This window comes from Hoplias malabaricus, chromosome 10 (assembly GCF_029633855.1).
Source record: "Hoplias malabaricus isolate fHopMal1 chromosome 10, fHopMal1.hap1, whole genome shotgun sequence".
Taxonomy (NCBI): Eukaryota; Metazoa; Chordata; class Actinopteri; order Characiformes; family Erythrinidae; genus Hoplias; species Hoplias malabaricus.
In genome coordinates this window covers 16,854,714-16,869,909 of record NC_089809.1, presented here as the reverse complement: position 1 = coordinate 16,869,909, position 15,196 = coordinate 16,854,714, and the positions used below count along the sequence as shown (strand labels likewise).

The following is a 15,196-nucleotide window of genomic DNA, read 5'->3' as shown; positions in this document are numbered from 1 at the left end:
TGAAGAATGTTAAAATACTTTATTATTTAATATAATCAGAAAGTTCAGTTCAAGGGTTTTCATTTTATTAAAATGGATTAGTTTTTCATTGCTTCATTTACTTTGCATTATACTATATGGCAAAAAAGTGTTATTTTTTAAAATGATCAGATAAAATCAGTTGATTTCAGGTGACGCAGCAGTATGTGAAATACATTTCTAAACAAAGCTCTTTTTTTGCTATTCTCTTTGAGGTTTACACTCTGGTTTCCTCTGAATAAATTAAATAATACAGTATTGTTCCTTTCTTAAGACTGAAGCTTTTGATAATGAATATTTGACAGAAAATAAAGAATCAATGTAAGATGAACACAACGGAATTACATTTATATTGTCTATCAATTAGACATAAGTTAGAAATATGTACTGTCTATCAATTTAAAATGGTATTACAATAACATTAAATCTTTGTATTTTGGGAGAGAGATAAATGTGTAATGTCATGTGCATGACAAAGTGACTAGAGGGGACTAGAATTACTTTTTTTTATTAAACCTGTGTATTTTTAAGGATTTTTGAATTAGAAGATTGACTCTAGAAAATTAACCCTACAGCTTATTGCTCAAAAAAGGAGCTCAGTCTGTGTTTTTGATCACGCTAATGTGTGCTTGTAAGAATAATATATAAATATATATAAACCTTTTTTCTGCCCATTTTTTACATGCTTAATACAAATTTCCATTAATTTACTCGTTTTCCAAAATGAACTAAATCAAAATTGATTAAGAAACTCGACCTGTTTTTCACTTCCCAATATTTCTGTAGAAAACACAGGAAACACACTTTTGCTGGAATATACATGGACTAAGAATTTTTTTCAATTCTTAAGTGTGTTTTTGCATTTTTTTTATTAGTGTTTGTAAGATTTATTAAAAAATAAAATACACATCTGGGCGGCACGGTGGCGCAGAGCCCTGGAGGTTGTGGGTTCGATTCCCGCTCCGGGTGACTGTCTGTGAGGAGCTTGTGTGTTCTCCCCGTTTCTGTGTGGGTTTCCTCCGGGTGCTCCGGTTTCCTCCCACAATCCAAAAACACACGTTTAGGTGGATTGGCGACTCAAAAGTGTCCGTAGGTGTGAGTGAATGTGTGTGTGTGTCTATGAAGGACTGGCGCCCCCTCCAGGGTGTATTCCCGCCTTGCGCCCAATGATTCCATGTAGGCTCTGGACCCTGATTTGGATAAGCGGTTACAGATAATGAATGAATGAATGAAAATACACATCTGTTAGCTCTTCCATTGAAGTTTATTGCAAACACTATTCTCCTAGTGTGAACTAGGATTTCAATTCACATAAAAAAAAAATCACAGCTTAATAAAATACTCACAGCACATTAATAACATGTGTGTGTTCAGTCAGAATACAGCAGCATTTACTCGTTGACTTCCTCTTCATCTTCCTCAAAGGCGTCTTCCCCATCGTTGGCTGTGGCCTCCTGGTACTGCTGGTACTCTGAGACCAGGTCATTCATGTTGCTCTCAGCCTCTGTGAACTCCATTTCATCCATGCCCTCACCCGTGAACCAGTGGAGGAAGGCTTTGCGGCGGAACATGGCAGAGAACTGCTCAGAGATGCGTTTGAACAGCTCTTGGATGGCCGTGCTGTTGCCGATGAAAGTGGAGGCCATCTTGAGGCCCCGGGGAGGGATGTCGCAGACAGCCACCTTTACATTGTTGGGAATCCATTCCACAAAGTAGCTGCTGTTCTTGTTCTGGATGGCTAGCATCTGCTCATCTACCTCCTTCATGGACATGGGGCCACGGAAGACCGTTGCCACTGTGAGGTAGCGGCCATGTCGCGGGTCACAGGCGGCCATCATGTTTTTGGCATCGAACATCTGCTGAGTGAGCTCAGGTACAGTCAGGGCACGGTACTGCTGGCTGCCTCTAGCGGTCAGAGGGGCAAAACCAGGCATGAAGAAGTGGAGACGAGGGAAAGGGACCATGTTGACGGCCAATTTGCGCAGGTCTGCATTCAGCTGCCCTGGAAACCGCAAAGAGGTGGTGACCCCACTCATAGTGGCAGATACTAGATGATTTAGATCACCGTAAGTGGGTGTAGTTAGCTTTAAAGTGCGAAAGCAAATATCATAAAGGGCCTCATTATCAATGCAATATGTCTCATCTGTGTTTTCCACCAGTTGGTGAACCGAGAGCGTGGCATTGTAGGGCTCCACCACAGTGTCAGAGACTTTGGGAGAAGGCATGACGCTGAAGGTGTTCATTATTCGGTCGGGGTATTCTTCACGGATCTTGCTGATCAGAAGCGTGCCCATGCCCGAGCCTGTGCCTCCACCCAGAGAGTGAGTGAGCTGGAAGCCTTGGAGGCAATCACAGTGTTCACACTCTTTCCTCACCACGTCTAGAACCGAATCCACCAGTTCTGCACCCTCAGTGTAATGGCCCTTGGCCCAGTTGTTTCCAGCACCTGTCTGTCCTGTACCAGCAGCAAAAACAGAGGGCAGAAGAGAGAAGAAGAGTTTAGGCCAAAAGAAATGAAATCCAATCTTCCACACCCCTTCCCCCAACAGCTCGCCTCATGCCAATTGTTCCCCATTTATCATCCAGACTGGAAGTACTCAAACTATGTGAAGCTGAAGTTCATGCTTGGGATGCATGGCTGTGTGGGAGAGTTCCACAGACTTCTGTGTACTGTTATATAGTGGTGAACTGTGTCTGTGTATATAATTGGTTCATATTCATTTTTAGTCAAATAACATGCATTAACTTCATACACATTTTCTTAGCTACATTTTTATAGTATTTTTGTATTAAAAAAACTATAAACATTGAATTTAAATAAAGATGAATATTATGAAAATAAATCACTTTTTTAAAAGTTCGTTAGCATAATTATTTTAGGGATCTGAAGCACCTACTAACCCACAAATTGTGAGATTAAACAACCCAGTCAGTTTTTGTGTTCTGCCTAAGTCAGAAAGCATGGAATAAAACAAGCTGTTCTGATTTTATGTGTAATGTGCAAGCACAGTAGATTTGTTCTGCCCTGTCTTCTGAGTCTATCCAATAACAGTGCTGGATCCACGTTTATGTAAGAAAGGAAAGAACCAAGCAAAAATTGCTAAAGCCCATTGCTTCTGCTCCTCGCTTCTCACTCCTGGGCTCTAGCGCTAAACTTGAACTGTAGCTCATTCTCATTTAAAGGAATAAGCACTAAACAAGGCTATTTAGACACAGTAAATATGGTACCGTAGTGCTTGATCTATGTGGTATTTTGACATAGATGTTTCCTTAAAACTCCAGGGACCTGTGTTACCTTGTGGCAAAGAGGGAAATATATGGCCCTTTTAAGGTAATTTTGAGGGTTCCTTGATGAACAAAATTGCCAAAATATACAAAACAGACTGCAGTGTGGGCATGATTATGGTTTTTAAATCAATATTATTATAACCAATATATATATATTTTTTCATGAACATCATGATGCCTTTTCTTAATATTTTTAATTATTGTAACATGATTTTGAGCATATCACCATATCAGCCATTACAAACTCTTGGATATATCACCCGTGTCGGAGAATGTCTGCATGAGATGTCTGTTAATATCAAGCATGCCATTTGTGATAATGAGCTATAGCACAGCACTCATAAGGTCAGGGATATTTAAGAGAGCTTGTTGGATCTGTTCAATGTAAAGTCTGCATTTCAGTAAGAAAAAAAACAAAAAACAAAAAAAAACAAAAAAAAACATTCCAGTGTGCACCATTATCCATTAGTTTTATAATTTATGTTGCTTAGGGCAGAGGTTAATGGACTCTGGTCTTATAGTTTTCCATTCATTTATATCTAGAGTGTGGAAAGTACAATTTGATGTTTCGCAGACGTGAAATGTGTAATGTATGGGAACTACAAAGAGCAGGGTGGTTAATAAAGGAGTGCTCACTGGAGCCACGCTGGAACATGGACATCTTTAGTTGAAACCACTGTTTATTTACATTTGGATCAGCATTCTTTATTTAATACTGTTGGCCTGCACACCCTATTCATCTTTTGCCAAAGACAATAACATTTCTTAAACAGGCTTGTTCCTTCAAAACATTTCAGCTTTTATGTCAAAGGTACAGTGTATGTCTTTTAGTGAAGTACATTCATGGGTCACGCCTGTAGTCATAATCAGAACTTTAAATGCAGAGATTATTAAAATAACATTGAAGTATAAGCCTTTTTAAATGACAAGAGTAGTTACATGCCTCTGTGGGATTCTCTTCATTAAACAGCCAAACTGTTTTGAGGATTGTAGTTAATGTAGCATACTGTGCATGCCCAATCAACACGGCTCAGACTGCAGGCCTAAATCATCACACATTTATCTTAAAGCACATCTAGGACTAAAGTAGATCTGCTTTTATGTACTTTATGATGCTGTGTGATACGTGGTTTCTATCAAAAATTGGCTGAAGTATCCTAGCTTCCAAATATAAATGTAAAAAATGTTTGTCTGTGTTTAGTGATGCCACATAAATATATCTGTTGGAGATTATGTAACAACAACGCTTATTATTCAGATGTAGATTATATGTGTAACATTTTAAAAAACTGACATTTCCTCTGACATAAGGCTATTAATAGGGGATTTGCTTTAGTAACATCCTCTAAGGAACATTACTGTAAGGATTAAACTGTATTTAACCACAACATGATTAGAACTAAAAATGCCAGCAGCATATATCTAATATTGCTGTAAATACAGAGAACAATTCACAAGTACAGTTAATTAGCTATGTAGAGTACTAGATAAGGAATACGGAGTCATCTGAGATTATGCCTTGGACCTGATGAGCCTGATGTCATGTTCAAAGTTGTATTCAGGTGTGTACAAGTTATGTTAGGGTGACCAGACGTCCTCTTTTACCCGGACATGTCCTCTTTTTTAGACTTAAAAAATGTCCGGGCGGAATTTCACAAACGTCTGGGATTTTGTTTTTCTACAGCTTACATAGAATTTTGAGAAGCATTTCGTTCACAAACTAGTCCCACCCTCCCCTACTCCGATTGGTTCACTTGAGTGAGAAGGGGGAGTGTTGAAGTAGCCTAAAATTTTTGGATTGGACGGTCTGACTGTAGAGCTATCGTTATTGGTCGATAAACTCTGCACGTCAGTAGTCCTTGTTTACATCAGGCAAAGTTCATGTACCTACCCTCATCTGGAGCAGCTATGCCGAAACGTAAATGTAAGTTCTCAGATTAATTAAAAAAGAAATTCCCATGTTTTGTGTAGCAAATAAAGGTGTAAAGGACCTAAAAGCACACATAGATTCAGCTAAGAATACCCCCCCCCCCCCAAGTTATATTATGTTAGAGGATAGACTTTTTACAGAGAATGTAATATAGGTTTAAAGCTAGATATCATCAGTATATTAAGAGGTGTTAGTCAGTGAAAATAAGTTTTGTGTATATAGCTGGGTAGAGTTACACTTGCAAATGTTGGACATTTAACAAAACACTTCTCAGATCACATCCTTTAAATGAACCAGATTATTTCTTAATTAGTTCCATCTGCTAGTGCAAGTTAATGGCAAAATTCTTCGCTTCCTTTACAAAATTGCATGATAATGCTGGCAATGTCATCTTATCAGATGTTATCAAAATGTTATCAGAACGTATATTATTTTACCTTACATGTCTTTGTGAAAAACTCTCATATTATTGCCAAATTACTGCTTTAAAATGAATAGGACAATACTTTTATTGGCTGCTAACCAGATGCTACTCTGCAATATCGCATGCTATTATTTTTCAGCATGGTATTACTGTGGAAAAAAAAATCTCAAAGCCCATATTTTATTTCTAGTTAAAATGTCAATTAAATTCAAGTTATTCATTATTTCAGGACACATGTCCAAAGAGATTAGATATATGATATTTCACTGCAAGAGTAAATGGAGGGTCAAAGGAAAATAAAAGAAACACTGAAGTTCAAAACACAATACAAAAATGGGACTCCTATCAACTGTGCAAGGTTTGTTGACCACCAAAACTGTCCCCAGAGACACAAAACTTTAGATTATCATACTTAATTTATAGGAAAAGATAATAAAATGTAGTTGTTGAGGCTTTGAAGTAATTGTCTTGTAAATATATGTTTTATTTTTTCCCCCAGATGCTCAAAAATTAAGCGCTTAATGACTGTATTTATTCCATGTTACAAAAATGATATTTGCACTACATGGTACATCTGCTGTTTGATTAATTTGGACTCTGATGAGGGGTTCTCGCATTCATTAATTAATCAGAACATAATTGCTTAATGTCCTGCGGTCTGGAAGAGCTCTTTGATTAGCTACTTTAAATAACCATAGACAAAAAGGAAAGATATGAGTCACTGCTGCTTCCTGCTGTCAAAATGACAGATGGAAATATTTATCTGATGATTTATCTTACACTCTCATTAAGTTACCACCAAACACTGATGAGCCCCTTCATGTTTTTCAAACAGTTTTCTCAACATAATCAAAACTAAATGATTAGGCCTAATCCCAGTTGTGTGCATTGTTTCTTGTGAGTCTTTGCTATGGTGTGTAAAAATCTGTGTAACTGGTGGATATTTAAAAGAACATTTTAGAAGAGAACGTTTTCTGGAAAAGGTATCTCCAAAACAACGTCCTGGACTGATGTGTAAAGAAATCTTACCAAATATGAAGTTGTCTGGTCTAAAGAGCTGTCCAAATGCACCAGACCGGACACTATCCATTGTACCTGGTTCCAGATCCACCAGCACCGCTCGAGGAACATATTTATGGGCTACAAATAAAACACACAGCAAAAATTATATTAGCATATGTGGGACATATTCAGGTAAGAATGTGATACATGAACAGAAATGTTTTATTTAAAGAAATGTTCACTTATAAACAGAAGCCTTCATTCACACCCACTGCAAACATCCTAGTGAAGGCTACAGAGCTGAACAAATTCCTGTAGAGTGACAACATCATTAAAAATTTGAGGCCAGTTTTGGTGAAGAATGGACGAGCAATAGTCTGGAGTTTAGCAAAGGATTTTCCTATTAGAAGAAAGAAAGAAGTTTCCTATTAGAAACTGTAAGGACAAATAGATGTATGTCTGGTCTCTGAGATTGTTTTGGATCATGTACACACAGACACAGAGATTGTATATGCTCTTTATTGAATGCCCTATAAAGAATGCCCTTGATTATACGAACACAAAGAAATTCACCATTAACAATGAGTGAGATACATGGGGATGAAGGATAACACACAATACCCAACCTCCAAACTACTGTGATAGTCATAGCCACATGCAACTCTTGTACAACTTATTTTACAAAGAGGAAGTCATACATTTATTATGCACAGAAACTCTTGTGAGTGAGTTCTGCAGGCCTGCAGTCATCTGAGATGGACCCAAAGGCCGTGGAAACATGTTCTGTGGTGTGTTTACATGTGTTTGATTGGCCCATCTGCAGCAAACAGCTGTCTCCTTTTGAAAAGGTATGGTGCACCATAAAGAGGAGAATCAGACAACATAGTGTTAAGCAGCTCAATCTTGTATACAGCAAGAATGGGAAAACTTAGTAGGCAAATAATTAGGCAAATATCATGTTCAATTCCCAAATTATTAAAAAAGTATATATAAATAAATAATGTGATGAGATAAATATGCTTCTGTCTCAGCTGTTTTTAAAGGTGTGTTGCAGAAACTGAACTCTGAACAGAATCAAGTTTGCAACTGTAACACACTGAAAATATTTTTTTTCTCTTTGTTAATTAAATCTCATCAAATGAGAGATTATAGTTTTTACTTCATATTTTGAAAGTTTGCCAGACTTTGTATTTTATTGTAACTTGCAAGAAAACATTGTATCTTCAATTGTTATTGTTTATATTTACTTACTTACTTTTGAGCTGTCCTGACCTTTTTTTATTGTGAGTTTCAGAATGAATCGACTTATGGGTGTGTGTGTATATGTGTGAATGTGTGTGCCTGTGTGTGTGTGTGTGTACAAGGAGACCGATTCATACATTCTCTGACATACACACACACACAGTGTATGTTACTCACAGGATGCCTCGTTGTAGTACACATTAATCCTGTCGAGCTGAAGGGTTGAGTCACCAGCATAGTTGCCTGCTGGATCAATCCCGTGCTCATCACTGATCACTTCCCAGAACTGTGTGTCACCATAATAACAAAAAGAAAAACACAACTTAGAATGTGATCCACATAAAACATGTAGTACATCACAACTTCATACAGATGTTTGCATGTTTGTGGTAATAAGTTCACAGCTTTTATTCTCTACAAACATTGTCGTGGACTGATCCCACCACACCCTGACTCAACACTGAGCACAGAAACAGATTCAAATCCAAAACACCAACAGTTTAAATCAGATTACAAACGAGACCACTCTTATTCTGTCCTATACAGAACAGTCTGGCTGAACTATTACCGAACAGTCAAACATAAAAAAACACACGTTTAACAAGTTTATACATGACACGTATAGTTAGGCTTCCGAGCCTAAATCATGGTTCTTACCTTTGTTCCGATCTGGTTGCCGCACTGTCCGGCCTGTATATGAACTATTTCCCTCATTCTGCTTCAGAGGAAGAGAGCTAAACTGCAATTCTGGGAAAGTAAGCTGAGAGAGCAGAGGAGCGCTTATATGAGACTCTCCGGGAATCTCCCGCAAAACCCGCCTGTCTTCTTCCACCCGTTTTCACACAAGCCCCGCCCTCCTGCTCCGTGATTGGTTCGTAGCTCATACTCAAGAGGATGCGCTTCAATCCGAGTACTTATTTTCTCTAGAACACTTAAATATAGGCTTTCTGAACTTTGTAGTGCACTTCAGTTAAAAAAAAACTGCAGCAGGTTTTATAGAACTTAAGTTTGTCTCTAGAGGAAGTCTCTAAAACATATTTTACCCCACTTAAAGAGTCGTTGGTCCAAGACCATGTAAAAGAATATCATAAAAACAGTATTAGCTTTCGGTTCTCTTTATCCAATGGTCCATCTGTTGCTCCGCATACTTTGTTAGCCTCTTGTTACCACATAACAGTATACTGGACCTTTCTCAGCACTGTGTTGTGCTGCCAAGTGTTGATCAGACACAGCATTGATGCAGGAGTTTTTAAAAACATCTGTGACATTGGAGTACTAAGAATGGTCCACCAATCAAAAACATCCAGCCAAGATAACTAACAAACTGTGCAGCAGGCCTACTTTCATGTCTTAAATAGTGGCCAGTGCATGGACAAAGTTTTAAAATACTCCAGCAGCACTGCTGTGTCTGATCCGTGCATAAAAGCCCACCATACACTAGTACGTCACCATCACGTCCATGTCACAGCAGCACTGAGAATGATCCACTGGCAAATTATATGTGCTCTTGTGGTCCTGTGGGGGTCCTGACCACTGAAGAGTGAATGGAGGGTAAAAAATTAAGCAGAACAACAGATGGTCCACAGCCTGTAATTGCAGAAATATAAAGTGTGAATTTATGTTAAATAGAGCTGATAAAATGGATAATGAATGTATAAACAAGGAAGCCATTTTAATTGCATGGTTGATCTGTAAACATAGCCCCTTCAAAATAATGATAATAATAATAATAATAATAACAATAACCATTTATTTTTCTAAAATGGATATAATTGTCAGACCTTACCTTCTGTATGAACATATTATATGCATTATATTAAGATATTATTTAAATTTGTCCTGACATGTTAGCTAGCTGTGACCATTATCATTAGATTTTAAATTGGTGTACAATTTTAAACATTGCAACATATTCACTTTGATAGTTGGACAAAAATACTTGACAGTGTATATTAGTAAACAACTCACATATGTGTCAGTAAAGTGATAATAACAGTACTGATATCAAAGAACATGCCCAATACATTATTTTATCCTAGGTTCACACTCAGCAGCCAGTGTTGTTACAAGACAACTGAGACCAGCGATTCTGAAAGTTGCACAAAATGCAGGAAGCCAGCTTTTGGTGATTTTTCTTGCTTCTGTGTTCATATATGGCATAGTTGAACAAAACAGTCCATTTACTTTTGTTTGCATAATAATTTAGCAAACCCAGTTACACTGTTCAAAAATATTAGTTAATGAATGCTGTTTTACCCACTAGTAGATAGTTGGCATGTGGATGTTTAGAGAGTATGAGAACACGACCGAGCCAATGGGTGTGCATGACTAAGGGACACCACAGGGCAACCAAAGAAGTGAGGGCGGGGTGTGTCTGAAAACGGGTGGAGATAAAGCTAACGGGTTTGAACTTTTGATTAGTGACCGGAGTTTGAACAGCACAGAAGATACACAATAACATCACAAGACTCAAGTTTCAGTTCTCTTATACAGGGCCCAGCTGAGAGGCCTTTACATAGGATTTCGATTATTTTATTTTAAATGAGTTTGTAACAAAATTCTACAACATTTTATTTAAAAAAATGTTTGTGGGGAACACAGTGCTTTTAGTGTTTCCCAGTCACAATATTTTTGGGCTGAGTGATCAGCCAAAATATTAAAATTTACTCTACGTTTTATGAGTGCACTTGTGGTGCAACAGGTACTGTCTCTGTAACACAGCTCCAGGGTTCAGGGGTTGTCGGTTCAAGTCGTGTGTTCTCCCCGTGTCTGCACGAGTTTCCTCCGGGTGCTCTGGTTTCCTCCCACAGTCCGAAAAACACAAGCTGATAGGTGGGTTGGCTATTCATGGCTGGCCATAGGTGTGAGTATGTGTGAATGTGTGAGTGTGCGCTCCCTCCAGGATCCTGTCTGTAACTGGATAAGTAGTTACAGACAATGAATGAATGTGAATGAATGATCCATTTGTCAGGCCAACAAACATACATCAACAACACATCAGCGTCACTACAGTGCTGTGCTCCTCCAGAAAATTTTACCGGAGGGGGTCCTGACTATTGAACAACACGGTGAAAGGGGGCTAATAATGTATGCAGGGCAACAGATGTAAAACTGTAACTTGAAAAAACAGATGTAAAACTGTAGCTTGAAAAATGGACAGTGTGTGTAGCTAGAATGTCATTTCCATGATTTTGTTGATAAGTATATGCAGCCAATGCCTTCATAATCTAATCATAAAACTAATTTTCAGACCTCAGGCAGTGTATTTCATATAGTATTTTCTATATTGTAGTTTCAATTATATGGCTTTTTAAAGGTATTAACACAGAGATTTTCACATCTCTGATTCTGGATCATTTTACCACACTTTATTTGATCAAATGACATTTATTTAAAACGTAACCATTTAATCATGTAGAGGATTTGCCATATCTTCTCTGCCAATGCCAAACAGTTTATTTTGTGTGATGGTGTGGGGCAGCATCTCCCTCACTGGAAAAACAAGGTCATCACTGGAGGCCATTTTAATGCAGAGAGAGATACTGAGATGAAATTCTACAACCAGTGGCAGTCCCATATCTCCACAGTCTGGGACTGAACTCTATCCTCCAATATAAAAACACTTGCCCACACAGAGTGAGGTTTATCAGAGACTACCCCCAGAATTTGGGAGCGGAGAGGATGGAATGGCCTGCCAGTGTCCTGACCTCAACCCCATTGAACACTTGTGGGATCAGCTTGGGCGTGCTGTTCATGCCAGAGTGACCAACACAACCACGTTGGCTGACTTGCGACAAATGTTGGTGAAAGACTGGGATGCCATCCCACAGCAGTATATGACCAGGCTGGTGACCAGCATGAGGAGGATATGCCAGACTGTTGTGGCTGTGTATGGTTCTTCCACATGCTACTGAGGTTCCTGTTTGTTAAATGAATAAATTGTTAAATTGCCAGCATGTCTTGTTTCTTCAAAATTCAATCATCCAGTCCACCAAACACCAAATGCGTCAATGGCAGAATAAGCTGTCTGGAATTGGCATAGAGGATTTGGCAAATGTTTTAGGGGTGCAACCCACACACTCAGCTCTCCTGCTCATCCCACAAATGCATGTTCCTTACAAATGTGACACCATTTAAAAGGGAAATTAACAGGCTTTCCAACAGTATAAGATTTATTGCCAAGAAGCATTGTTATAACAAAGAAACACCAAAATCTTTTAGGCACCCAATTGTTTGAGTTGTTACAAAATATAATAATTGTATGCCTGTAAAGAAACCAACTTATTAAAAAGCATGAAAAAACTTCTTAAAAGAACTGTGGCAGATTCTTCAAGATACTAACTAACATCAAATTTCTTTATAAAACTTTATAAACTGTACCTAGGACTAATATAAAAAAAAAAAAAGAAAAAAAAGGAAATACTGATTTTCTTTAATTTATTAATGTTTACTGCACATTGTTGTCTTTTTCTTTCAAGTAATAAAGATTCTTTTTGAAGTCATATATATATATATATTCATTCATTCATTATCTGTAACCACTTATTCAGGGTCGCGGTGGGTCCAGAGCCTACCTGGAATCATTGGGAGCAAGGCGGGAATACATATATATACACACACAGTACTGTGCTGTCTCTCTCTCTCTCTCTCTCTCTCTCTCTCTCTCTCTCTCTCTCTCTCTCTCTCTCTCTCTCTCTCTCTCTCTCTCTCTCTCTCTCTCTCTCTCTCTCTCTCTCTCTCTCTCTCTCTCCCTATATATATAGGGGCGGCACGGTGTTGCAGCAGGTAGTGTCGCAGTCACACAGCTCCAGGGACCTGGAGGTTGTGGGTTCAATTCCTGCTCCGGGTGACTGTCTGTGAGGAGTTGGTGTGTTCTCCCCGTGTCCGCGTGGGTTTCCTCCGGGTGCTCCAGTTTCCTCCCACAGTCCAAAAACACACGTTGCAGGTGGATTGGTGACTCGAAAGTGTCCGTAGGTGTGAGTGAATGTGTGTCTGTGTTGCCCTGTGAAGGACTGGCATCCCCTCCAGGGTGTATTCCCGCCTTGTGCCCAATGATTTCAGGTAGGCTCTGGACCCCCGCGAACCCTAAAAATTGGATAAGCAGTTACAGATAATGGATGGAGATATATATATATATATATATATATATATATATATATTCATTCATTCATTCATTGTCTAAAATCGCTTATCCAATTCAGGGTCATGCAAGGCAGGATCACACCCTGGTGCCAGTCCTTCACAGGGCAACACACACTCACACATTCGCTCACACCTACGGACACTTTTGAGTCGCCTATCAATATGTATGTATAAAGAAACTGATTTCCACCAGTTACCATTCGAGCCCTACATAACAAGACAAGGGTCTCCTGTTTCTTCTCTCAAACTTGTTGATTATCACTATATTAATCAAATTCTCCTGTATTTCTGAACTCGTTAAAGAATGGATTGTGTATCTTAGCCACATATTAGCTTCATAAAGGCTCCAATCCCATTACAGCAGTAACCTAATCAGGACACTGTAGGTCACGGTCACAGTGGTACTATCAGCTTTGTTAAAGACAAGAGCTTAAGGATAGGTGAAGTTTACTCTCTGACAGACACCTGGGCATCTGTTTAGACCTGCTGTCACGGCTCTACGTTAAAGCTTCAGTGTGTTAACTTCAACTATACTGAATAACATTTCAGCCCAGGACCGAGCAACTAGGTGTCTCTGAGCATCACACACTCACATGTTCACGCACAGATTCACTCACACATGCTGACAGTTTTCTTTCAGCCTTTGGATGGCATATTGTCACTGTTCAAAAAAAAAAAAACAACAAAAGAAAAAAATTGGGTATCTCCCAAAATACTAACTTCACAAAAGAAAAAGTGATTTTGGAGCATTTCTATTGGTCGGTTCATTATAACATTTTCACAGAATGCGAAGGACAGCTGCTGTGTTCAAATGATGTCTTGAACTGAAATGGACAAAGACTGAGATACTTATTTTTAACTGGACAGTGACTATATGTTTTTGAACTGTGGGATCAACCTGGAGCATCCAGAGGAAACCCACAAAGACTTGGGGAGAACTCACACAATTGGTACTGTGTGGGGGAGCAACCCTATATGTAGTACCACCATGCAGTCCTAACATTATTCACTTTATTATTTATTACTTATTTCTTTATTATTTTATCTATTGACCAGCAGCACTGTGAGATCATGATAAGTGCATTATCCAGTCTAGCCAGATCAGTCCCTTTCCCTGAGATAAATTCAAAAGATCCTGTTGGACAGTAGTCATCCAGCACATGACCTGTTCACCTTACTGCCATCTGGCAGGAGGTACTGCAGCTTCCAGGCTAGAACAAAGTGACAAATTAACAGTTCCAACACAGGGTATCAGGCTTTTGAACAAGTTGTGAAGCTGTGAATCCTTTTTTTTTACCCTGTTAATTTGTTATAACAACAACAATAACAACAACAACAACCACCACCACAACAACAACAGCAGCAATAATAATAATACTAACAATAATAATAATATTAATAATTTTTATTATTATTATTATTATATTTCCTCTTATCAATGTTGTGGACAATTTTTTTCAGATAAAATTTTGCCAGATATATTTGTTTTTCTATTATAAATTCTATTATAGACCAATTTTTCACTTTTTTTAACAGTTCAAATTCTCAATCCAGTTCACTTACAGTTAAATATACAATGATAAGGGCAGTGTATATATAAACAGAGTCACACAGTTCCAGGGACCTGGAGGTTGTGGGTTCAAGTCCCGCTCCAGGTGACTGTGTGTGGGTTTCCTCCGGGTGCTTCGGTTTCCTCCCACAGTCCAAAAACACACATTGGTAGGTGGATTGGCGACTCAAAAGTGTGCGTATGTGTGACTGTGTGAGTGTGTGTGTCGCCCTGTGAAGGACTGGTGCCCCCTCCAGGGTGTGTTCCTGCTTTGCGCCCAGTAATTCTGGGTAGGCCCTGGACCCACCGTGACCCTGAATTGGATAAGCGGTTCAGACAATGAATGAATGAATATATAAAACAATTATGTTAATTAATTCACTTCATTAACATTTCCATGAAAATTACATTAAAAATGCTACATAGTAGTATTTTCAAGATTGCAAAATATAAAATATAGACAAATTATTGATGTAAGAACCAGTGTTGGTTCTTTGTGAAGTAAATACAGTGTGATCAAATGATCAAATACTAGAGGTAAGAATGTCAAAAAACAATTGATAGAAATATTTCACATAATCTGAACAAAGTAGGGCTTTCT

At 38.5% G+C, this 15,196-nt stretch overlaps 1 protein-coding gene across 1 annotated transcript; it reads right to left on the bottom strand.

Annotated features, from left to right (window-relative positions):
- Nucleotides 1-1,275: 1,275 nt before the first annotated feature.
- On the bottom strand, nt 1,276-8,693 carry tubb6 (tubulin, beta 6 class V). Its single transcript, XM_066682433.1, has 4 exons — nt 8,562-8,693; nt 8,082-8,190; nt 6,690-6,800; nt 1,276-2,473 (listed from the first exon to the last, which is right to left on the bottom strand). Exons 1-4 carry the CDS (start codon nt 8,616-8,618, stop codon nt 1,410-1,412), a joined length of 1,341 nt encoding a protein of 446 aa, XP_066538530.1. The 5' UTR covers nt 8,619-8,693; the 3' UTR covers nt 1,276-1,409.
- Nucleotides 8,694-15,196: the final 6,503 nt, after the last annotated feature.